This window comes from Lentinula edodes (genome assembly GCF_021015755.1).
Source record: "Lentinula edodes strain Le(Bin) 0899 ss11 chromosome Unknown C8R40scaffold_37, whole genome shotgun sequence".
NCBI classification, from domain to species: Eukaryota; Fungi; Basidiomycota; class Agaricomycetes; order Agaricales; family Omphalotaceae; genus Lentinula; species Lentinula edodes.
The window spans coordinates 228330-251628 of NW_025764343.1; the positions used below are offsets into that span (position 1 = coordinate 228330).

At 46.1% G+C, this 23299-nt stretch overlaps 11 protein-coding genes across 11 annotated transcripts; 5 read left to right on the plus strand and 6 right to left on the minus strand.

Annotated features, from left to right (window-relative positions):
• Positions 1 to 2353, minus strand: C8R40DRAFT_555599 (glycoside hydrolase family 28 protein). Its single transcript, XM_046235444.1, has 13 exons — positions 1898 to 2353; positions 1789 to 1839; positions 1628 to 1729; positions 1543 to 1559; positions 1381 to 1489; positions 1147 to 1315; positions 1050 to 1095; positions 979 to 993; positions 870 to 923; positions 664 to 805; positions 537 to 610; positions 383 to 478; positions 1 to 330 (listed from the first exon to the last, which is right to left on the minus strand). The coding sequence occupies exons 1-13, from the start codon at positions 2132 to 2134 to the stop codon at positions 240 to 242; spliced, it is 1203 nt and encodes a 400-aa protein (XP_046082542.1). The 5' UTR covers positions 2135 to 2353; the 3' UTR covers positions 1 to 239.
• C8R40DRAFT_555580 (hexokinase) lies at positions 2354 to 4821 on the minus strand. Its single transcript, XM_046235443.1, has 13 exons — positions 4626 to 4821; positions 4533 to 4568; positions 4389 to 4479; positions 4265 to 4337; positions 3987 to 4210; positions 3799 to 3927; positions 3541 to 3744; positions 3392 to 3490; positions 3188 to 3336; positions 2918 to 3134; positions 2800 to 2864; positions 2683 to 2741; positions 2354 to 2620 (listed from the first exon to the last, which is right to left on the minus strand). The coding sequence occupies exons 1-13, from the start codon at positions 4733 to 4735 to the stop codon at positions 2574 to 2576; spliced, it is 1503 nt and encodes a 500-aa protein (XP_046082543.1). The 5' UTR covers positions 4736 to 4821; the 3' UTR covers positions 2354 to 2573.
• On the plus strand, positions 4816 to 6793 carry C8R40DRAFT_1121934 (uncharacterized protein). Its single transcript, XM_046228834.1, has 4 exons — positions 4816 to 5454; positions 5510 to 5641; positions 5698 to 6309; positions 6363 to 6793. The coding sequence occupies exons 1-4, from the start codon at positions 5026 to 5028 to the stop codon at positions 6720 to 6722; spliced, it is 1533 nt and encodes a 510-aa protein (XP_046082544.1). The 5' UTR covers positions 4816 to 5025; the 3' UTR covers positions 6723 to 6793.
• Positions 6794 to 6810: 17 nt separating this feature from the next.
• On the plus strand, positions 6811 to 8464 carry C8R40DRAFT_556134 (mannose-6-phosphate isomerase). The gene is made up of 5 exons (XM_046235446.1): positions 6811 to 7045; positions 7097 to 7255; positions 7312 to 7405; positions 7456 to 7905; positions 7959 to 8464. Exons 1-5 carry the CDS (start codon positions 6902 to 6904, stop codon positions 8381 to 8383), a joined length of 1272 nt encoding a protein of 423 aa, XP_046082545.1. The 5' UTR covers positions 6811 to 6901; the 3' UTR covers positions 8384 to 8464.
• A 587-nt stretch (positions 8465 to 9051) lies between these two features.
• C8R40DRAFT_1054708 (uncharacterized protein) lies at positions 9052 to 9757 on the plus strand (the record flags this gene model as incomplete). The annotated part of the gene is made up of 2 exons (XM_046224945.1): positions 9052 to 9221; positions 9283 to 9757. 2 exons carry the CDS (start codon positions 9052 to 9054, stop codon positions 9755 to 9757), a joined length of 645 nt encoding a protein of 214 aa, XP_046082546.1.
• Positions 9758 to 9834: 77 nt separating this feature from the next.
• Positions 9835 to 11033, minus strand: C8R40DRAFT_1174592 (uncharacterized protein; the record flags this gene model as incomplete). The annotated part of the gene is made up of 2 exons (XM_046232202.1): positions 9835 to 10724; positions 10778 to 11033. The coding sequence occupies 2 exons, from the start codon at positions 11031 to 11033 to the stop codon at positions 9835 to 9837; spliced, it is 1146 nt and encodes a 381-aa protein (XP_046082547.1).
• Positions 11034 to 11518: 485 nt separating this feature from the next.
• On the plus strand, positions 11519 to 12597 carry C8R40DRAFT_1121941 (uncharacterized protein). The gene is made up of 6 exons (XM_046228835.1): positions 11519 to 11621; positions 11677 to 11831; positions 11881 to 11926; positions 11975 to 12015; positions 12062 to 12365; positions 12447 to 12597. Exons 1-5 carry the CDS (start codon positions 11619 to 11621, stop codon positions 12195 to 12197), a joined length of 381 nt encoding a protein of 126 aa, XP_046082548.1. The 5' UTR covers positions 11519 to 11618; the 3' UTR covers positions 12198 to 12365; positions 12447 to 12597.
• A 588-nt stretch (positions 12598 to 13185) lies between these two features.
• On the plus strand, positions 13186 to 14494 carry C8R40DRAFT_555748 (fungal hydrophobin-domain-containing protein). The gene is made up of 5 exons (XM_046235445.1): positions 13186 to 13340; positions 13408 to 13806; positions 13861 to 14059; positions 14108 to 14172; positions 14223 to 14494. Exons 2-5 carry the CDS (start codon positions 13659 to 13661, stop codon positions 14231 to 14233), a joined length of 423 nt encoding a protein of 140 aa, XP_046082549.1. The 5' UTR covers positions 13186 to 13340; positions 13408 to 13658; the 3' UTR covers positions 14234 to 14494.
• Positions 14495 to 14930: 436 nt separating this feature from the next.
• Positions 14931 to 15947, minus strand: C8R40DRAFT_556399 (60S ribosomal protein L27). The gene is made up of 5 exons (XM_046235448.1): positions 15833 to 15947; positions 15570 to 15778; positions 15322 to 15507; positions 15226 to 15267; positions 14931 to 15013 (listed from the first exon to the last, which is right to left on the minus strand). Exons 1-4 carry the CDS (start codon positions 15840 to 15842, stop codon positions 15262 to 15264), a joined length of 411 nt encoding a protein of 136 aa, XP_046082550.1. The 5' UTR covers positions 15843 to 15947; the 3' UTR covers positions 14931 to 15013; positions 15226 to 15261.
• C8R40DRAFT_1121971 (WD40-repeat-containing domain protein) lies at positions 15931 to 19518 on the minus strand. Its single transcript, XM_046228836.1, has 8 exons — positions 19168 to 19518; positions 18885 to 19099; positions 18676 to 18829; positions 18598 to 18624; positions 18429 to 18549; positions 18272 to 18375; positions 16612 to 18223; positions 15931 to 16558 (listed from the first exon to the last, which is right to left on the minus strand). Exons 2-8 carry the CDS (start codon positions 19080 to 19082, stop codon positions 16054 to 16056), a joined length of 2721 nt encoding a protein of 906 aa, XP_046082551.1. The 5' UTR covers positions 19083 to 19099; positions 19168 to 19518; the 3' UTR covers positions 15931 to 16053.
• On the minus strand, positions 19497 to 23172 carry C8R40DRAFT_1121973 (glycoside hydrolase family 31 protein). The gene is made up of 19 exons (XM_046228837.1): positions 23149 to 23172; positions 22630 to 23081; positions 22102 to 22575; positions 22001 to 22043; positions 21824 to 21943; positions 21627 to 21761; positions 21527 to 21557; positions 21259 to 21467; positions 21169 to 21204; positions 21033 to 21098; positions 20945 to 20974; positions 20527 to 20882; positions 20421 to 20471; positions 20350 to 20363; positions 20227 to 20290; positions 20135 to 20176; positions 19892 to 20066; positions 19723 to 19834; positions 19497 to 19672 (listed from the first exon to the last, which is right to left on the minus strand). The coding sequence occupies exons 2-19, from the start codon at positions 22804 to 22806 to the stop codon at positions 19555 to 19557; spliced, it is 2253 nt and encodes a 750-aa protein (XP_046082552.1). The 5' UTR covers positions 22807 to 23081; positions 23149 to 23172; the 3' UTR covers positions 19497 to 19554.
• Positions 23173 to 23299: the final 127 nt, after the last annotated feature.

Below are 23299 nucleotides of genomic sequence, written 5' to 3' on the forward strand. Positions count from 1 at the left end.
TTTCTCTCAAACTGACATTGCTTAAGGACCGTAGTAATGTAGGAATTACCGTAATGAACCTCATCCGCCTTGCGTCAACGTTCATGATCAGTTTATACGCATAACAATTTCCGAGATTTCTGATAGCACGTATTATTCCTTGAAAGGAGAGGACAGCATGTTTAAAATTACAGTTCATCTCAATGACACTGGATAAGTCGCTCCATCACTCTGTTGAGCCAGGTCCGATTTCCAGGTCTTCATGTCGTTGTACAGGTCCCAAAAAGCGAAGCGGCGTTACCGGCAAGGACAACGTTCTGACATTCGTACGTCGTTTTTCCGTCAGACCCCCTGCGGTAACAAATCAGTATAGTGGTCGTGTAGAAAGTGAAGGAAAACCGACGATAGGTCAAAGCCATTGACATTTATATCGGTGCATCGACTACCAGGAGAACAATCTAGCGAGGCAACTTGAGAACCTGAGCCTGTACCAGAGATGCTAAGATCCAGGAAAAAGATCAAATATTGCAAAGACGAATCCAAACGAACGTAAGTACTTGTTGAAAAATATATCCTGAATAAAGACATTGGAAGGAAATTCTTCGCAATCATCTGCTGACGTTTCGTAGCACTGTTCAGTGTAAAAATTGAACATAACTTCATTAAACAAAATCGTAGACTGACCTGATCGATGACAACTGGACTATCCACATTACTGACCACAAAGTTTTGGAAGGTAATATTTTGTACTGTCCCGCTTCCAACGTCATCACCAGCAAACGCTTTGATCCTAGCGCCATTTTCTGCATTTGCCATTTGTATGTTTCTGAACGAAGTATGTTTGTTATATCAGGGTCTATAGACAATGCGAATTACTTCTTTGCACTTACATGGCAGTAACGTTTTGAACAATGTCGAAAACGCCAGAAAATTGACCCAGAGACCTGTGAAGATATCAATAAAAAAGATTTTATAGTTATCATCAGCGATAGAACACACCCAACTGAGATTCCACTGGAGTACGGAAAGTAGATATTCAGTAGCTAATAAACAATGCAGGATTATCTCACTGAGAGCCATTGCAATTAAGGTCCGAAACAAGGATGTTCGTCGAGTCTGACTAGTGAATCAGTGAAACGTCATAACAGAGAATGGTGCTATATTCACTCGGCTTGAATGAAACGCAGTCGTCGCCGTTGTTTATGACAGAATTTTTTATGGTCACCATGTCGCTGCGGTAGATGTCCCAACCGTCCGTATTAGAAATAAAATTGTCGGACGTAGACTTTGCGGTGATAGTGATGTTATTAAAGGTCACATTTTGGCATTCGTTTACCTTGAATGTGCGGACAGATCAGACACAATTAGGAACTATTAATAGAACATGTTCTGAGAACATACGAGGTTGAACCACTCAGGGCTGTTTACCATCTGAATATTTTCGACCAAAACGTTGGTGGCTTCGTTCAACGTTAAAATGATGGGGCGGAGTAACGACGAATTGGAAGCACTGAGCTCAGATAGTTCAGAATAATGGACGGGACAAGCTCAAGACTCACTCACAAGGCATCATACCAAGCCTGGGCAACGTCGACAAGTCACGCGTTAGAGGTCGATTTTTCTGGTCGGACACTTAATGACTGCTTACTTGGCCTGCTCCATCAAGAGTTCCTCCGCCGCTCAACACAATATTTTCACCACCCAAGAGCCAAAAAGTTATCTGGTCTTGGAATGTAATGGGAAAGCCGTTCTGTGAATCGAGGATGAGTGACGGAATATCACTAAAGTGGTGCACAAAGCCAGCCATACTCCAGACCAATAATCAATATCAGGATTGAATCTTATTGTTCCTTGGAGATCCTAATGGGCACCAAGACAAGGTCAGCCTCACAGCTTGCAGAATATGGGTGAAACTGACAATATCAAGGTTCGACATCCCGGTCATGTCCAGACGGGTCTCTATGTTGAGCGTGGTCCCGGCCGGAATGATCACCGTGTCACAGCTTGCAGCAGCAGCAAGGAATTGGGGCGCGTCGTCACCCGAAGAGGCAGTCAATTCACAAGAAGCCTCTGTAACTCGTTTGAATTTCAGCACGTTTGCTTCCAATACCGCCGAATACACCAAGACGGAAAGTAACGCGATATGCGAACGCATTTTCAGACTCTTTTTTTGGAGGGGGAGAGAAGAAGACGAGCGGAACGCTACGCAGTCTACGATGCTCCCTATTTATTCTTGGGGATGATTTGAGGCGGACCGCTGACATTGTGGTTCGAGCAAGTAATTCCGAAAATGATGAGCATCATCATGACCTCGGACCGTTTTTCATTTGTTGTGGCGAGCCGTTCCCTGTACAATACCCTGAACAGTACCCATGACTCGTTATCCAGTGATGAGGCGGCCTATAAAGGGCAGGTAGCACTAGGATCAAAGAGACAGCGCGATGAAATCATAGACTCGGAACGGTCACATGTAGCGTTCTCTCACAAATAGTTCGAAGTGACTACGTACATAGCTTGTAGCTTGTATACAAAAATGAAATAAGAGGATATCCTTTCCAGCACAACAAAACGATTCTGAAGCGGCATAGCCATTTTTATACATTTGGATAGAGGCCCGCATCTCTCCTGACCTTAGTCATAGCTGACGACGACAAGGAACATGAGGACAGCCTGTTATCGAGAGAGTGTAGTGTAAAAACTCACCTGCGATGATGGCGCTTCCGACACCACTTCCATCCTCAGCATGAACGGTTTTTATGTTACTAGGAAACGAGATGTGCATTAGGATCAGTACATGACCGTAGCATCAAAAGCACTTACTTCCCCTTTTCTCCGAAAACATCGATGAGACCTTCGTGTACTCGATCGGCAAATCCTGGATATTTCTGTTGCATATTTCTGTTAGCGGGGGAATACAGGGTGCAAGCTTTCAACGCACGTTATACAGCGACCCATCAGCACCAACCAGGCAGCCTTCGTCAAGATAGCCCATTTTTCCAACAATTGCCGCGATACCGCAGGCACTCAAACGGGCAGCTCTTCTTCCAATGAGCATTGCCAAAGCACGGAAGAATTGTCGTTCTGCAAGTGTGGTCTCAACAGCAAAGAAGTGCGTGAAAATGCCAATAATCATTAATAATTCATCTGTTGGGTCACTGCGAGGCAAAATGTTGAGAGAAAGCAGAGGGGGTACAAATTATACACTGACCTTTCCATTAGTGACAAAAAAGCGGTCTCAAAGACATATGGCGTCTCGAGTTTGTAAGTCTCCTGCCCAAGAAAGAGAACACCTTCATCAATCAGCTCACAAATCACCAGGCGAAGAATTTCTCCGAGATATCGTCCAGATATCAATTTCTATGAGGTCATTATTAGACAACAGGAATAGAAATATTATATAACGTATGCACACCTCGAATGCCTGTTCGCCTGGCTTATTTGATGTTTCATCGACAATGGTATCGTATTTTGTTCTTGGAAGATGTTCATGCTCGAACGAGTCGAATGCACCCTACCATCGCTCAACGCAAGATTTGATATTAGTCAGGAAGGTACGCTCACCCATTCGCAATTGATCGCCATTTGATCTTTCTCGCTGATACCGAGGTCATTTATCTTCTCGATGTTTTTGACGTCTTCCATGTACGCTGCATTACACCCAGTGCCAAAGATAACGGCAATCTTGGTTTTGGGGTTCACGTAGTGGGACGCGATGAGAGTTCCGGTAGTGTCGTTGATGAGTGCAGTCATTTGAACCGGAAGTTCCTAGGCGAGCGATGTTGAGATATTGATATAAACAACTGTAGCACAGCGACACACATATTTCTCGATCGACTGACGGAACATCTCCGCAACGTCCCGACCTTCTGTGTTCTTTACGCCGAATCCTTTGGTCCAACGAATTAGTTCACCGTGGTCAATTCGCGTTTGATAACAGGGATAGGAAAACTACAAGGAGAGTGTCGGATCAGTTAATGTCTGTATAGACACAATTGTTGCACACGCACTGTGAATCCGAGCGGCAATAACTCGCCGGGCTTTAGGAGTGAATTCCCATCTTCATCCGTGAAGTTTGTGTCAATGAATGTTTTGAGACACTCCGCACAGAAATCGAAAAGCTTGGTGCCTTCATCTTGCTTCTGCTCTTCGGTAAGTCGGTACTTGGTTTGGGTCATTTCAAATTTCCCTTCCCCTTGGAGGGTGACGAGACAAACTCGGAGATTGGTGCCACCTGTGAACTGAATGTTGGTCAAGATACCTTAACATGAGCGAATTGTGAACGAACCGAGATCCAATGCGAGAAAATCACCGGATTCTTGACCAGTGGGCCAGCCGAATACGAACGTCGGAATCATGGGCTGAGTTTATCGTATCATTAAATCGCATAAAGTAAGAGATTTGATACTTACCACAACCTGTTTTGGTTTTTGTAAGCCAAGTTCTAAGCTGTCCTTGAATGCTTCGACAATCATTCGCATTCTCTGAGGCGTTAAGGTAAATCTTTATCTGTAGTGAGTAGCTGATCGTATTGCAGACCATACGATAAGACGAACAAGCTCTCATATTTACGCAAATGATCTGCCATCGTCCTGGAAATGAGCCAGATGAATACAAAGAAGCCATTGAGCTGGGACAACTAGGCCTACTTCTTGGTGGCATGAGGGAGGTCCTCCTCCTCATGTGTTCTGGTGTGAATGGCCATTGTTTGGCCAGTGGGCAGCGTTATGCTGCCGCTCCCGCGACGAGATGCAACCATATTGTACGTCGATGATTGTGATAAGGAAAGTCTGGATGATGGCGCTAGGTCAAAGCTGGTCCAAGACGTCACGGCTAGAATTCAATTCAGGATCATCACTTCTCACCGCCACTTACAATTTATTCCATTTTTCATCATCGCCCTATAATACGATCTTTGACGATGAGCGTAATCACATTCATTGCAAAGGCTATAATTCTACTCTGGACCAACGATCTCGCGGAAAGCAACATATAAATAGAGCACCAAGACTTTAGAAGGTCTCCTCACAGCTGCCTCCTCCCTAAACCATGTCGCACTCAAATTCAAACAGCTTCACTATACGCTGTGAACTTGCAAATCATACTGTCTGGAAAGCTTTGAGCTCAAGGGCAATTCCCCGAACTTCCTCGGTCGTCATCCTGCCAACACTCAAAGGACTTTCAGAGCAATTGAGCGTACCGGAAATTCTTCCATCAGGAGTCTCATCCGGTTCAAGAGCAGACTTAAAGACAGCCGACCAGCAAGCTATGGTGGAAAGAGATTTGATTGATGCTTTGTGTAAAATGAAGGAATTGAAGCATTTCACATGGAGACATGATGCTGGGCCTGTTCTTCATGAGGAGCTGTGGTCGACATTGAAGGACTTGGGGGTTTCCTCTCTAAGATTTATCGACCGCAAAGCCTGTGACTTTGTCGGAGACTCAGGATACTATCGTTCTATTTTCGAATCTCCTACGGCACGTACTATTATCCCAAATCCACTTCCCTTACTAGACTGAAAGCATTGTTTAGTTCTGGACTTTCGCCAAGCTCACGTCCCTAGAACTGGAGACCAGTTTTCTGGCAGGACTTGATGCTGAAGATGACATGAAGTACATGCCTTCGTTGATTAAATTGCTCGAAAATAACGCCGAAACTTTGGAGGTGCAGTTACTCTCTCAAACCTATACGTAAATCCTATGTCTCACAATCTGTTACAGGCATTCAATCTCTCTTTTCGCGACCCAGATGCGCTAGTCGATGTCACTTCGATACTGTCCCAGGTCACTTTCACACGTCTTCGCGAAATTACTTTCCGAAGAGCTTCCTGCACGCCCCAATCACTGTCCAAATTCCTTTCTGCCCATCCGTCCATCGTCAGCCTGTCATTGTCACCGATGATGGCAGGGCGCCGCTGGGAGCAGTTGTCAGTTTCAGCAGACTCTTTACCAAATCTCATGCACCTCAATTGCTCTCCATTTCACGCTGGAAAGATCCTGGATGGCTCAGAATCATCTCCGCGCCCGCTGTTCTGTTTAACCGGCATTGATGTCCGGCAAACTATCAAACTATCCGACTACTTTGATGTTGATAAACAGGATGCATACGCTGATGACGAGGAAATCGCGGAAATAGACACGTACGAAGCAGAACAACTAATCACAGCCCCGTGGAAGGATGAGCTTTTCTCCAAGCTCAAATCTTCTAAACAAATCACACATGTGGCACTGAACGAGACCGATGGACCAAAGGATCTAGAGGTCCTGGCGGAACTGATGCCCCAAATACGGTGGATTGACGTTAGTACTAAGCGGAAGGATGCAGCATCTAAGGTTCGTTCGTACAAGAATTTGACTACAAAATGCTGACTATGTAGAATGCTCAGGAATCTTGGTTCAAGTATCTCTCCAAATTGACTGAGCTTCGTACATTGCACATGCGAGGGACTGGCCTGTATTTGAATTACTTACCTGGACAAGAAAAACTCGGTACTGAAATCGAGAACGACATTCGCGCCTTGGCACAAAGTTGTCCTAAAATTGTAGCATATGAAGACTACGACGATTCGGTCATTATTACTCGTGAGGGGAAGCTGTCGTTACAAGTCGAGCCAAGAGTGGTGCCCAAAGATCGGTTGAAGGATGGATTTCTGTGGCCATCGGAAAGTTTTGTTAGGGCCACATCTAGGAAAAATGCAGGACCAAATCAGCCAGGGCCTGCAGTTGCAGATGTTGGGTATACTTGAAATGAACTCAGATTGATGTACTATGTACATACTGTACCTCTCGCATGAAAAAATGTGTAAGGACTTTTCGTGTATTCCTGAGGCTACATGCGCCACGCGTCACGCACACCCCAGTGTCGGACCCTGTTCAGAACCATATTGTAATTGCATCAAATCTCTATAAACCTTTTCCCTTGGCCATGGCTTCAGTATTCAAGATTGTTCCAACTACGCAACAATATGATTGGGGCAAAGTCGGTTCAAAATCTATAGTGGCTCAACTCGCCGCATCTTCCGATGTCAATCCGGATTTCGCATTCGACGAAAGCAAACCGTATGCGGAGGTAAGAATTGCAATACTCCCGCTGGAAGTGTAACAATGGGTGAAGTAACAGCTCTGGATGGGCACCCATCCTACTTCTCCGTCGCATCTACCCTCGCCGTCAAGTTCTACTCTATCAGCCCATCTCAAGTCGCACCCTTCTCTTATCGGAAATTTCGTTGCAGAGAAGTTTCCTAACGCCAAAGAGGGAAATCTTCCCTTCTTGTTCAAGGTGCGTTTCAGGTGTTTAATCCACGATCGCCGAAAGTTACAATATGCTACATCTAGGTTCTTTCTATCGAAAAAGCACTCAGTATCCAGACCCATCCCGACAAGAGGACCGCAGAAACTCTACACGCGCAGCTTCCTCATATATACAAAGGTCCGTACGGGCTTTCTACAAGATCTGAAAGCTGAACAATGCGCATGCAGACGATAACCATAAGCCCGAGCTAGCCATTGCCCTAACACCATTCCGTGCCTTATGCGGCTTCCAACCTCTTTCAGCTATTGCTAAACATCTCTTCATCACACCTGAGCTATCTGCTCTCGTTCCAAAGACAATAACTGAAAACTTCCTCTCAATTTCTTCCGGATCCGATTCCAGTAGCCCTGAAGCTAAAGCTGCTTTGAAGGACCTCTTCTCTGCTCTAATGACCGCAGAACAGACCTTGGTCAGGGGTCAACTCGATGCCTTGGTTCATCGATATCGATCCCCTACGCCGGAGGACGGCGGTATAGAGGAGCTTGTGCTGAGGTTGAATAGCCAATTTCCTGGCGATATTGGCGTGTTTTGCGCGTTCATCCTCAATTACATCACACTCTTGCCAGGAGAAGCCATTTTTCTAGGAGCAGGAGAACCTCACGCTTATGTCTCTGGAGGTAAGCCTCGCATACATGTACTGCGGCGATCTGTTGAACGATCCTCTCCGCAGACATCATCGAGTGTATGGCCAATTCGGATAATGTTATTCGTGCGGGATTAACACCAAAACTGAGGGATATTCCCAATCTTGTCGCGGGGCTGACTTATGTACCTGCAGAAGCCGCAAGGCATCGTGTTCAACCTTCAGCTTTCCCTCCTTCTGCCACCTCTTCCGCATCGACGCTATACGATCCTCCGATCCCGGAATTTTCCGTCGTGGGAGTGAAGGTCCAAAATCAGCTCAAGGAGAGCCATCCGCCTTTGAAAGGCCCAAGTCTGACGGTGGTCACAGAGGGCAAGGGTGTGGTGTCATGGAACAAAGGGCAGGATACCTTGCAGATTGGGAAAGGCGATGTATTTTTTGTTGGTGCAGAAACGGGTATTCAATACGAAGGACAGGATCTGGTGCTCTATCGGGCTTTTGTGGAAGCCTAACAAGAACTGTTCATTCTCATTGGACGATGATTCCTTCTGATTTGTGTCATCGACTGTATAAATAACTGGAATAGATATGTCAATATGTACAATGAGCAGGTGAAATTTGAATCGATTCAAGAGCTAGAACGTGGGCAGTCGAACTACAGAAATAGATGATCAATGGCTTTAAGGCTACTGCGTATCTTCAGCCCTCCAGGAAGTAAATTGCACGACAATGGTCATGCACACCGTCGCGCTAATTCCTCATGTTTCCAGTGGAATAGTACTTTAACGGTCTTTGCTCTACTATATCCTGAGCCTAAACAACCTTTATTAATTTTCACATCCCGTTCACAATGTTTTCCGATATAGGCTCGCCGACTCCCAGCTTCGGTTTAAACCGTGCCTTTGCGAGTCGTACAGCCAGTCCAAAATCATTTCATTTCTCGAGCGTGGTGGGTGCCCCGACTTTGGTTCTGCCATTGGAGCCACCCTCAAACCTTGAGCGAAATCGCAAGTCGGCGGACAATACAGCTTCACCATTGCCTTCCTTCAACAACCCGAGGACGACGGAATTCGAGTCGCTGAGTGGCGGATATTATTTTGACCATCCAATGCCAATTGTAACATTTCTGGTGCGCGTTTCCCTCTGGCTTGGGTGGTTGCAAGAAATTATAACTTAAAGTATGAAGGTTCACGGCCGTCTTTACAAAGTTCATCGTTATTTCCTTGAACGTGATTCTTTGTTCCTCCGCGGCGCATTGTCGACGGTACAGGGAACTCAGAGTCAGCCAATCGAGCTACATGGAGTCTCAAATCAAGAATTTGAAAGCCTCCTGGATTTCTTCTATGATGGGTGAGTAAACTGAAATAGGCAGTGAAAAATAATGAAAGTAAAATAACGACTGCCTCCGTAGAATGTATCGAAGCAGTGCTGATGCAGTCCCAGTCTCCGAATGGATTAACTTGCTTGCAGCCGCCTCTGCGCTCAAATTCAACAGAGCCAGAGAGCACGCGATTGCCGCGATCAGTGACGTCTCTCAGCGTCCAAACGCAATTGATATGATCGTCATGGCAGAAAAATATGGGATTACCAAGTGGCTACGCCCAGCATACATCTCATTTTGCAAGCGAACAGAGCCTCTGCAGCTGAATGAAGCAGAGAGGATCGGGTTGGACAAGGTGGTGAAATTGATCCAGGCTCGAGAAGAATTCTTGAGGGAAGGCCTTGGTGTCAATGGATTGCGCGCTGTTTCGCCACTGCCTAGTCCTTATCCGTGGCCGCCCAGTAACAGGGTCCAAGGTTTAACCCAACGTACACCAACACCAACACAAACTGTTGACGAGGCGGCAAGAATAGTCGACAGAATTTTCTTTTCTGACATTAATTGATGTGGTTTCGCGAAGTGGTGTCTAACTTATTCTGGCAGTAGATAGCAGTAAGTAGTTACAGGAAGCAGGCCAACTTTCTATACCTTATGACACCATTCTATAATCCGTAGTCCTACTCGTTCAACTAGTTTCGCATAATCTATATTCTGTTCAGGAATGAATAGACCACAGTGAGCCGCTACTTCATCATCGACGCCACCAATCACAACTTGCTCCCAATGATCACCGCCTCCGAGTATTGCTCCAAGACCTGTCGGAAGGACGACAAAGTGTCGCTCTCCCTTAGCCTTGTCCTTGGTGGCGGCCTTAGCATGTGTATCACGTTCTTTCTGTGCTACTTTCTGATTCTTTTGGATCTCCTTCATTTCCTTCTTTCGTTCCTTTTGCTGCATTCTAAGCTCTTTCTCTGCGGCTTTCACATAAGCTTTGTTTTCTGACTTTGTTTTCGGACCTAGCACTACAGGCGCTTCAGGGACGATATCAGGTAATATGCTATTGCCAGACGATGGTGACGGCTCTATAAATGATTGGAATGAGCCCAAGGGATTTTCGGATGGGTTCGCAATTCCAGCCCCAATCAGTGCCTCGTCGTTATTATCCAACAACTGTTGACGGTCACTTTCCGTACCCGCGCTATGGGAAGCATCGTTGCTTGACCTTGGAGCCGTCATCGTCCAATAGTTGACCCAGAAGAGGCTCCTTGATGAAACCAAGTTCGTATACCTATCCTTCAATCCGCTGGGGTCGAACATGCATGAACCGAATTGGAAATGTTCCACAACCCAACGTTTTCCAGCGGAGAATGGCTCATTTGAATGTTTTCGAGCCCAGCGGACAAGGGGATCATCGGAGTGCGAAGAGACGAATTTCATTGTACGGTTGATTAAAGAATCCGATTTATTATGGGATGTGCCGGTAGCTGAGGTCGGCAAGGATAATTGTGAAGGTGATGGCGACGGAGAGTATTCTGTCTAGAATATATGAGGCCGGTGGATTTCACGGTTGGAAGAGCACACGAACCATCCTGTTTCTCTGAGTCATCCCAGTTCTCCGTTTCTTTAGTACGGTCTACAATTCGTACATTCGGGCTGGGATTGAGTTCCGCCTCTGTTTTCATCTTACCTTCGGTCTTCTTGGGTACAAGAGAGGCGATTCCGGTGATGACAACGTGTGGATGCATCCCGAGATATGGACAGTCGAAGGCAATCAACCCCACGATGCGTTTATGAACATTGGAAGGGTCTGTGGCCGCTTCGGCAGCGAGAAGTCCACCCATAGAGTGTGCAAGGAGTATTATTGGACCAGGAGGCTGCGTTCGAAGCCTAAAAGCTAAGAAATCATACCGGATGAGCGTTATAAAATGTCTCTACCATTCAATGAAACTCTTGGTGGCAGAGGATATGGGTTTGACGCTCTTGTATGTCGGGTATAGGCTTGATTGGACTTTAAGGTTGAGATGTGTAGGTATGTGATCTGTTAGATATTGCTGAAGGTGAGTAGGAAACGCCTAGGAATATCTGTTTAGGCCGGGAGATCAATAGCATCCTTTTGAAGCTTGCCTGGAAAGTCGTTTCATCGCCTAAATTGACATGACTATCGTGGCGCGTGATGACCTAGAGTGTATAGTACCTCTGAATCCATGTATGTATACAAGATGTACAAGTCGTTGAGACATGTATAGTTACTGCAATAAGATGAAGAGTGGCCTGAGAATTTAACTTCAAGAATCAACAAGAGAAAATCGACGGGATGCAATCTTAGTCAGCTTCTCTCCATCGTCCATTGTACCACCACATCTTCTCGTTCCCTCTCCCCCAGTTCCTCACGTCTTCCTCCTATTCTACTTTCAGAGTCTCAAGTCATGGTACAAAGATCTTACTGCTCTATCTAATACGCCATCTTCAACCTAACCGTACCAGGCATCTCTCCAATTCTGCTCAGAATGCAATAACCTTCTGTATCCCAAGGCTGATCCACACCGACGTATAATGGTGTTTGCTTGTCGTATATGTCAATATGAAGAAGCAAGCGAAAACAAATGTGTGTACAGGAACGATCTTCTGACTGTCACAAAGTAAGAGTGTTATCTATGGTGGGCTGACCAGTCCTAATGTCATTCCAAGAGAACAAGTCGGAGTAACGACAGACCTTGGCTCCGATCCAACCCTGGTATTCCTCTTTCAACTGACCGAGAAGCTTGCTCTAAGTCGATTCTAGGCACATTCCAACGTTGAATGTCCGCGGTGCGGGAATGAGGAGTGAGCTTCTGTTTCTGGTATTACTTCGGTCTAATTTTGTTATCAGTGCGGTCCTATTCCAAGATCAATCGAAGCGAAAAGAAACGAGGATGATTCTCTTTTTCGTGTGTTCAAAATGCAATCACAATTTCACGGATCCCACTGTACAATCTGATACTAGGGAGAATGAGGAGGAGGGGTAGTGTGGTCATACGATCCATCTTCTCGAACTCTGTAGTTCGTCTCTTGGCTGTCAGGAACAATGTCATCGATTAACATCCATTGGAGCTTACTATGTGTGATCCGTCCTCTCAAACATATTTTCCTTAGCAGCCTCGGACATCGATGCTCCCCAGAAATAAGGCTGAGAGGTAAGCAATGAAAATGGCTGTTCTTCGTTCTTCACTTAAAAAACCTACCCGCTTGCAACTAACCTTAATGCTAGTATCCAGGTGCCGACAATGCAACTTGATACCTCGTTTCCTTGTATCGGACTGCTGCCTGGCACTAAACATAGGACCTGATCCCAATCGATGCCTTGAATGTCTCGTCCCATTCTTCGAAAGTCTTGCAATGTCATATGTGGAAATCCAACGGCCAAGGTACGAACAGGTACGAGTATGGTACGAAGTTGTGGCGCCAGCATGGCATTGGGGAGATTGACAAGAACTCATCCACAGGAACCACCATAGAACCACTACGTATGTTCAGCCGCAACGAGTTTGCTGCATTCAACCTGCTGAACCTCACACCGTGTGGCGTAGATAGACATAAGTAGACATCCCTCGGTTCCACTGGCGCAAGACTCAAGAGTAAAAAAATGATGCAGAAAAATCAGGACCCCAATGGAAGTGTTAAGCAGTTATCAAACAAAATCAAGTATGTACGTTTCTTCACATCTCGAAAATTGCGTGTTTCAGCTCCCGGCACACGTTCTAGAAAATACGTATGTATGTTATGAAAGGCCCAGAGGTTTTGTAACGAGTTTCGAAAATTTCTTCTTGTATTTTTAGACATGCACGTATGCAGTTGCAATATCCCCTGGACTTACCTTTCTGGACTTGTTCTATCCGATGATTGTGTTAGAGACAGGAAGCAAGGACGAAGCATAATCAAGAATTCTGTTATTCTGGTTCGCCTGTTTTTGGGGGTGCGATCTTTTATCTTCTTTTATTCGGCGTTTCTGCCCGCTGCCGTCATTGATTGAATCAAACTTCCTTATGTATTGTACATTAAAACCTATTCAAACTTACGAGCTTCAATCTTTGTTTTTTCAAGCCGTCGTAAATGCCGTTGAAAGCGAGTAATCTGAAGCCCCATTCCTTTCACGCGTTGTATAGTATTTGGTAGGTGCATTACCGCCCAGTTGTGTCTCTATTTTTCTCAAGGCTTCTTCCAATGTCCATTTTGCAGATTGTCTTCCAAGAATTTCCCAACAACTTTGGACTCCGACTTCGAATAACGGAGGTGCTGTAATGGACCCCAGACACTTCTCAATGACAGTGACATTCTGCCGTGATTGAATCGGAATCACCTTCGTGCAGATTGACAGTTGTTGAATTTTTCGAGCGGCTACAATGGAGGTTTGTATAAATATCTCTGTTATAGCGTGAAGCAAGCATTCGAATCCCCCACCACCGAATCCTTGCAGTCGCCTCATAGACATGAAGTTCACCACTGTTCTCGCTTTTGTGTTTGTGTTCGTTGCCGCTTCTGTCTCCGCGACGCCTTTCCGGGAAACTAACGGAGAGCGTATGGCTCGTGGTCTTCCTCCTCTTCCTCCTCAGAAGCGAAGTGGTACTCCCGTATACGGTGCGTTTTGGGAGGGCCGTTTCCATGTTAACCCATGACCAATATGTCGTATAGCTGCCAAACGGACGGGTCCCTCGAGCTCTCCTGGACAATGCACCACTGGACCTGTTCAGTGCTGCAATTCTGTCGGGACCGCCGATGACAGTGTGATTGGGTTAATCCTCGGATTGCTAGGAATTGTGCTTGGTGATGGCGTGCTTGCTGGTGTAGGATGCAGTCCTATCACTGTTATCGGTGCCTCCTCCAGCTCTTGGTTTGTTTTGTCTCTCTTGTTTAACTTCAACTATTGACCGGACTACAGCTCTGCTCAAACTGTATGTTGTGAGGATAACAGCAGCAGCTTGATTTCCATTGGCTGTATCCCTAGTGAGTTTTTTCTTCTTTCGCATGCAACGAAATCTTACCAGTCTTTTTAGTTACTCTTTGAGCTACTTAGATCATATTTGTTCATTCTATTGAACACTGCTATACTGACCCACGTCTTTTCTTTTTGTCTGTCTGTGCTTGCTTTGGTCCTGTCGTTCATTTCAGGTACCACGTATTTTAGTAAATCTTGTCGTTATTGGGGACGCTCGAAAAGTAATAGAATTGTTTTTTTGTGACTGCGATATGGCCCCACCCACTCCTTTCTCTTCAGTCCGTTTGAGTCGAATTCATATGATATTGCCTATCATTGTACTGCGCACCTAGTTTCTGGCACGCAAACCCAATAATACATGAAAATTTTCTTTGAAACATGGCAAACTTTGTACCATCTGACTGACTGATCTTATTGTGACCAGATGGCAGAAACAAAAAATTGCAGCAGAGGTACTGACCTTGCATAATTCGGTGGAAGTTGGAATTTATGTCTAGTCCTGTACGGACTGCGCATATGATTTCCAGCTTGAGAGTTGAGCACTTGATGTCGTACTAGCAGTGTCATACTTCCACTCAATATCTCGCTACTATGGGCATGCATCCCCGAATTCTACAAAAACAAGAGGATTCAGTGAAAAGTCTGCTTTTATGTCAGTTGCCATCATATATTAAGGCTTCGAGAGGAGTTGGGAGGTCGTTGCTACGTGAGGCAAGCAGGGTCCAGAACACTGAAAAGAACAAACCATCTCATTTTCACGGAATTTACGCAAAGGCAGTAAGCTGAGTAAGCTGGTACTGAGTGTGTACCCCAGTCACTGTTCGGTTCTAAGGTCAACGATGGTGACACCTAAGTGCATGGATAACATCAGGGTCAAGTTGAGGTCCACTGCATAAATAGATTGCTCTTTTCGAACTATCTGGTATTTATCTGATATTTGAACGAATGGGAATGCACTGCAAATGCCAGTAGACATTGCATTTACCATAGAGTGACCAGTTCACGTAGTTCTCGAAGATGGGGCATTCATCATATTGTGCAGTGGTGGCATATACGCGTACATGGGAGATCATATTCCAACGCAAAACAAAACCTTCCTAGAACTGACGACAAAGCTGAGAAACAGTTACGGCAAATATGGAATGAAAATAGCATACCCGAAGAGCGGTAAAGAACCACCTGTTCTTTCCAGCAGTATATCTCTCCTCCAACTGCTTTTTGATGGCCTTCTTCGAGTCTTCGCGCTGAGAAGGCTCTTTGAAGGTTTCGGCTGAGACTAAGCCCTTCAAGGACTCGAGCTCCAGTTGATAACGTGTTGGGAAGAGGTGCGAGTAGTTGATCACCTATGCCGACAAGGGTTATTAGGGTTGCACGAAGAGGATTAGGAGCAAAGTCGATAACACACCTTAATGAAAGGTTTCACTTTTGACCTTGTCGCGAGCTTCTTCTGACCCATACGACGTGTGACTTTGCGAGGGTATCTCTCGATACCGGCGACGATTGCGTGCGGGTATGGTCGATCTTTTGTTCCTTCATCAAGCTGCTTTATCACGACAACCTTCTTGCCCGCCTGCCTGCCTTGTAGTACGATTGCGACCTTCCCTGGCTTGTAGACTGCATGGAATGTCAGTGCTCTGTCCACGAATGTCAACAGCACGACCTATTCACCTTTGACCATTTTGCTTGAGTTATCGACGGGGCAGGGCGCGAAATTGTCAAGGCGTCGAAAAGATGCTGACAAATTCTGGGTGGCTGCTAGTTATGTGACGGTGGGAGTAAGATAAGATAAGATGATATGAAATGATATGTCGATAGTGTCAAATGTACAGTAGACTGTATAGTCCAGAGATATACAGAGCATAACAGTATATAATGAAAATCAGAGGTAACTACGAGCCCACATCCCCTACCCTGGTTAAAGCTACCCGTCGTTTCTTTTTCGGACGCTCCGGAGCATGACCCACATCCCGGCTTTCGTTTGAGTCACTGACCGCCTCTTCCCTCTCCCTCTTTAGCGGGTCGCCGGGTTGTTGCTGTCGCGGGAACGTGAAAGAGGTGAGCAGCTCAGAATCTTGGCTGCTTGAAGGAGTAAGAGAAGGACCGCTTCCACTAGGTCGTTTTGATTGTGAAGGCGCAGGCGACGGAGGAAGCATCGGAGGTAAACCGACGTTTCCAAAAACTGGTGTAGCGGAGGGTGTTCCAGCCCTTGAACTTGCAGATGGTGCATGGATATGTAACGACCCAGGAGTAATAGGAACTGAGTGTTGATGAGCGATAGACTGAAGTTGCAAAGCTTGCTGCTGTGTCTGATATGCAGGAAAGATTTCGTCGAATATTACGAGAGTACAGTATCCATCTCGAGAAGATAGTATGAGTGTTTGGCCATCAGGGGACCTGGTCAAAGTAATCAGTTTCATGGATATTCTAACAGCCGAGTAAACACGCACCAACTTGCATCTGTGAATTCATCATAATGAAGTTTGCTCAACATACATACAGGTGTCGACTGTTGAGTATCATATATGACCACTGCGTCCATAGTTACTACCGCAAATAGCATCCTATATGGAAGAGCAAAAATCGATCCGGTAGAGCTGGAAAGATTCGTTGCAGTCAATATGGGAGTTTGTAAACCATAAGGGATCGGAGTGCTAGGTTTCGATGCCGCCGGAGTAGGAGGCCGGACAGAAGCATCTCCCAGTGCAGGTTGAGGGGTCGGTGACACAATCTGCGTAGAAGAAGCCCGTTCTTTCTGATTATTCGACAAAACGGTAATTCCCATTCCACGATCAGAGAACGATGAAGACGGAAGAGCGCCGACGACATCCACATTCATTTCGTTCAGTTCATTCCCTATAACACCCGTCTTAGGAGCGCTTTCATTCCCGGTTGTTTCATCACGTCCGGAGAGACCATCTCTCAAATCGACCAAGATAGGACTGAACCTGACTGCAACGCTGGCCTTCTTGTGCCCCGGGAGTGTGGCGATGGGAGGACGTGCAAAATTGGCACGGGTATAGATGTAAACGCAAGATGAGGAATTTGACTTGTCGGCCGAAATTCCGGGACCGGAAGGTTCCTCCGACCTTTTCGTTCTACCTCGTGCAGGGGTGCTACCTTCTTCTGAAGAGGGTGTGGGCAGAATTACCACTTCTGGGTCCTCGAATTGGCCTGCAGGTGTTACTAGTAGAGCTCCGTCTGGGCTGAAAGACAGCCTGCGGAAGAAATTAGTAAAGCTTTCGTCGCCATAAAGACCGATGTTTTTCCATTGCTCAGTGCTCCTCCAGGGACTAGAGCTCCTGTGAGAGTAGTTTGGTAGGGCAGTCCGAATTGCAGGTAGGGCAGGCATGGGACTGGGTGATCTTCCGAAGCGGGAGGTTACGGAAAAAGCAGGAGATGCCGGGCCTCCACCAGCGGTAGAGGCCCCACTAAAGGATGACCGCCTAGAAGAGGTTTGCTTTTCTTTTTCTATAGGAGTAGCTGGAGGCGGGAACATGTTAGAAGAGAAAGTACTAGTGGAGATTGGAGGAAGAGCAGGAGTTGCAGAAGATAGGGCTACAGAGGATGCTCGAACGGGCGTACTTGCAACGCTCGTCGATGGCGTCAGGGGTAGATTTAATGAGAGTGGTGTCGGGTCTTTGAACTCTTTTGAATCCTTGTTACCCTCTGCAATCGCGGAGGACGAGGTAGAAAATAAGATAGATTCTTCAAAAACGCTTTCCGCATCGCTAGTGGCACTCTCTCTTCTGGAGATTCTGGGACGACTACTTTCTCGGCCACTTTCAGCGTGGCTGGTGTTGCTCACGTTGCTTTGAGTTCGGCCGTGTTTCCTGCGCGAATGACTTCGCCCTTGACGTACATGCGAGCCCGTGTGCATGTTCATATGACTATTCTTCCCAACCGCATGCACTTCGAGCCCACCAGCCTGGTTGTTGTGAATAACCCTGTGGACGTGCATGGCTCGGTCGCTTGACTGAGTGGCAATGAACTCGTTCAAAGGGTCCCATGAAACGCCTTGGACAAAATGTGTGTGATCAGCTATTTCGTGTATGCATTTGCCTGGAATAGACGTTAACTTGAGTCAATGGAAATAGATCGCCGACCCACCATCTATAGCTTGAAAAACGCGAGCTGCGTTATCAGTGCTTCCAGCAATTATATACTCTCCGGTGGGACTCCATGCGAGGTCATAAACTTGCATGGTCGTGCACCTAACGTTCCCCTCATGAGGTCGCTCAAAGAGCAATCTACAAATTTGTCATACCTGACCATCACTCTAACTTTCCAAAATTCCTTCTCATTAAGCAACTCTTCCGGAGTAAGGTCGCTGCCGTAAGTGGCGGCTTGAGGTGTAGATGATTGTGCCCAAATTATGATCATCCCGTCTAAAACAAAATGAGTACCAGTTAGGAGGACAGCATCAGGGGACCGACCGTCGCCAGCAGATGCAATCAATTCTCCTGGACGATATCAGTAAACGTCGTGATATGAGTTCAGAACAGGTTCCCTACCGTTTGGACTCCACCTTACGACATTTACAGCAGCAGAATGTCTACTCAGGGTTGCGAGATACTCAACACGAGGGGGCCTGGGTGCAGTCTGGGATGTCGAACTTGAGGATTCGGAGGTTGTGGCAGGGCGTATGTTAGGATAAACCATCCAAATCTGAAATAACTTATAGGTTCTTCTGCGGGGAAAAACGGTGAATAACGACACGTACCCTGACATGATTATCCTCGCCGCCAGTTGCCAATTTGTACGATTGCCCTGTCCACCTTTCAGTCCATTCCTGAATAGATATGTCGGAAGATCCTGGAGCCGGCGGACGCGCCTTTTTAAAGGACGGAACTGGCTGAAAATCACACGACGCGATAGGTTTAGATTCGTGCCAACGAATCTCAAGAGTTCTATATCGCATATTAAATGACTAGAGACCTAAGACGTCAGGAGTAAAAACGCATAATGAGTTATCGTCACTAGAACTGAACACGATTGAATCGTACTGTGTGAGCTGCCTTCGGATTCAACGACAAAACGACGCGACAAAAAGGCGCGTAGTTGTGTATGAGGTATTGTGCTAGCCTCGAAAGGTCGATTACGGTCGCAAAGAGCAGATCACAAAGTAGAGCGTGGAGAAGGTAAACCCAGATATTCAGAAGAGTAGTGGCTTGGTCGAAGTCCAAAAGTTACCAGAGATGATTGCACGTAGAGAGAAGTTGAGTCCCAACCTAAGAATCACAGTTGTTACTGTACAGTATTTAGCTTTTGAGGTTTATTGTTCGCTTGTTTAATAATCAGGCGCTTGCCTTAGCGCGCGCTCCGGATTTTAATGCGAGGACCACAAAATTATCAATACTAATTCATATATATTACTTGCAACTTGAAAGTTGCTAGAGCGAACCGTTCAAAATATCATTCTTGGACCCCAGATAGAATACCGGTATCTCATCCAATGGTGCATCGACAGTAACCAGCTTTCCTCCAGTCCCAAAATTCTTTTCCGTCCACCTACAGAGTATTTTCAGATACAAGCTATAGAATCAAGAAGCGACGTTCACCAGTGGGTCCAAGTGAGTCCCTGGCTTTGGGCTGAATCTGAGAGGATAGGAAGGTAAACTTGTTTTGACGTAACACCAAGCTCTCCAACAGGTGCGACGAGAATACGAGGCCCTTGATGAATACATAGAGTCAAAGGGCAGAGAATTTATCGAGAAGGCCAAGCCTTACCCATCATGAACTGGTGTACGATCGTCGGGTCGTTGGCTTGCGTTCCATTTGCAACAAAAGGATCTGACAACGAAAAGTCATAATAGAGAGGCCTCATGATTGTCTTTCCAGTTCGTTGTAGCATTTCAAAAAGCATTTTGACGTATGGTTTAAGCTGATACCTCAATGCGATATACTACCGGAGCAACACATTCAACTACGTCCAGATCTCAATGTGTTGGGAGAATAAGAATTCATACACACCTTTTTGATTATCACAAAGTTCGCTTCACCGTATGACCAGGGCTATAGCGGTAGTCTAAAAAAGGGAAAGAATTAAATGGATGCGGACACACTTCATTTGGGCATGTATTGGCGAATGACTGTCGAGGATCAGGAAGAAGGCTACAAGAGCGATCTCTGAAATGAGCAAACATTTAGTCAGCTACATATCAGTATGATCTGCACTTTGGGCTTACCCATGTACTCGCATCTTAGAGGGGCAGGTAATGAGCAGAACTTGTGATACCTCTACCCGAGGTTGACTCACATATGGTAAAAAGACCCCCATACTCAGCCATCGAACAAACAACTCACGGCCCTATTCGAAAGATATTCAGCAAGTATTCGCTGCGCATTACTACCACTTTTCTCACTTCATCTGTGTCCACGTTTAAACCCTCGAACCCTCCTATATCCAAAGTCCATGACGAAATCCCTGACGCCGCTACCGAAACTCCAACCGTGATTTGTTGCAACAGCACATCAAACCGTGACTCGGTGTCTCCGCTCCAGAGATACGAGCAAAACCGTTGTCCGCCGACAAAAGTACTTCGCGTCAGGGACATATGATCGCATTGAGTGCTGATGTCTTTTCCAGTAAGGTTGGCGAAACCCTCGTTGATAGCTTGTTGGTGGAACCAGGGATACATTTTGCCCGCACCTTCTTGTGTCCCAATAAAGTATTGACTGAAGGCACGAGCGTAAGGAATTTGGGCAATTGCTTGCCCGTCTCAATGTAGAAGCAGGATTCAGACTGCCGGAAAGCTTGTAATTGCCAGGAGTGATACTCACTGTTTTCGAAAGCTTCACCCAAAGTACCTCCTTTAACCCATCTGCGATGAGAAATTTGTTCGCACTCCTGAATCACTGTAGCACTTACCGTCAGCTTGATCTATCCAGAAGTTATGGATCCCGGCGGAGTAATAACTATCGTTTAATCGCTTCCCTTGACAAAAGTAAAGGTTCCAAGTCAGGACCTGATTCAAAGGTATCCAGTCAAAGATCAAAGTCCTCACATAGAAATTCTCTGGCGGCAGGGTTTGTAGAATCAACTACGTTCATTATAATGAGGCTCATCATCAAATTTGAAAGCTAAATCAACTCACTCAAACGGGTATATACTCCCGCAAAGGAATCCGAAATTCCCGTTCCATCTCTAGTCGTTGCTAGCAGCCCTTGCTCCTGCGTAGGAAGGTAGTTCACAGAAAGGTCCTCCATACTCGGCCATAAAGAGACCATCATCTCCGCTCCCGTCAATTCTTTCACTGTTGCTGCCATTCCTGCGGGGTCGGGCCAGAAGTCCGGATTGAACGACCTAAGTAGTAATTCAGATTTCCAACAGGAGGTAGTCGCATGGTAAAAATAAAGACTCGCCAGTCTCCTTGGAACTTCCATGCAAAGAAATCTGCCAGGTAGAAAATATATATATATAAATAACGTAAATAGATGAACAGTGAACAGCCGAGATACGCACCAACAACGATCAAGGATACATTCACTTGTTCATCGTGGAATCGTTGAGCCAAGTCTAGGATCTGTGTTTGATTGAAGTATCGCAGTTTGGATTGTTGATAGCCCAAGATGAAGTCGGGAGGAGTAGGTTGACGACCTTTACCGTGGGTTATGGATGAGTATTTGTCCTGCTTTCTATAAATGAGAATTCTTATTCACCGGTCACAGCAGTAAATTGCTCTTGCAAGGCGTCGTAATCTCCAGGAGATGCCGCAGTGATGTAGTAGTCCACAGCAGTAGCTTCGCTAGCTACATGGCGCGTTCGAAACGTTCCAAATTCTGGAGTCAGATGCTGTTAGTTGCTGATAGAGCACGCGGATGGACGTAGACACTAGCCGATTCTTCCCTCACTGGGCATGTTGAAGTATTGTAGGTAGCCCTATAGGACATTATGTAAGGTATCACCACGACTGTTACTGTTAGAATATAAGACCGACCTTGTTTGACATATACACGGGCAGAGTTACATGAGAGTTGAAGTTGATGAGGTCGACAACCTGACCTTTCTTGTTGACACTATGGTCGAGACAACACGCTTGTTGGCCGGCACCGTAGAATTGTTCATTAGGATCAGAGGCAAAATCAAATTGAGATTGGAAACTGGAAGAACGGAAGTCCTGAGTATAAAATCTGGGAGCTATCGCCTTGGTGTCGGTATACTCTTTCGTGAGCAAGGTGGTAGACCCGTTTGGTTCAACGCGAAAGAATGAGATAATACCCAGGTTAATAGAGACGACAATGTTTCCGTTACGAATGGTCGCGTTGCCTTGGTACGAAATAGTTATATCGTGATTCAGGCCGTTATTACCGCCGGGACCTTCAAGGGGTGGATCAAGAAGAGCAGACCACTCATTTCCAGTGGGATCCCGCATAATGCTTGCTCGTACACGCATTCCGTGGTTTCCAAAAGGCTGTTTAGGACTATCTCAACTTTCCGCGGACTTGGGAAAGTGCAGTGATGTTACCTGGATATACACGCGTTCATATCCATTCTGAAGCTTGATACCAGTGGAATTGGGTTGAAAGTATTCGGATGCACCTGGGGTAGTGGCAGATGCGATGACTAGAGCAGCGGTGGCTGCAGCAGGTCGACTGGGCCATTTGAAGAGCATGCTTGCGAAAGAAGCCAGAATGTCTTGCATCTGCTCCAGTTTTATAAGTATCGCAGAGGTCGAAGGAAGAGAAGCCGAAGTCACAGTGCATATTAGACCGCATGATCTTTACCAGAAGTGGGCCTCATGATCTTTCTTCTCGCGTACGATTTGTGGAGACTCCTATGATAATGCACAGAGTTCTCCAGGACGCAGACATTAATTATCACAATCAATGTCAGTTTGATCTGCTTCTCCGCCTGTATCCGCTATGGAGGCTATCGAAGGACTGAAACCGAGCTCGTGGATGTAAAGTACGGGGTAAAGTATGTAGCTCTGGTACCGTACCCGATCATTTGACGCGCTGATGAAATGGTAAACTTGGGGACCCAGTGGAAGATAGAGGAAGTAGACAAATACTAGGGAAGCGTCAATATTCAGAAGATAGTTCCAAATATCTTTTGGCGTACGACGAAGTGAGCTCAAGTAACCTGCACCCATCAGAGTTATGCACCGCATAACCTCTGGTAATCTCCTTCCCGAC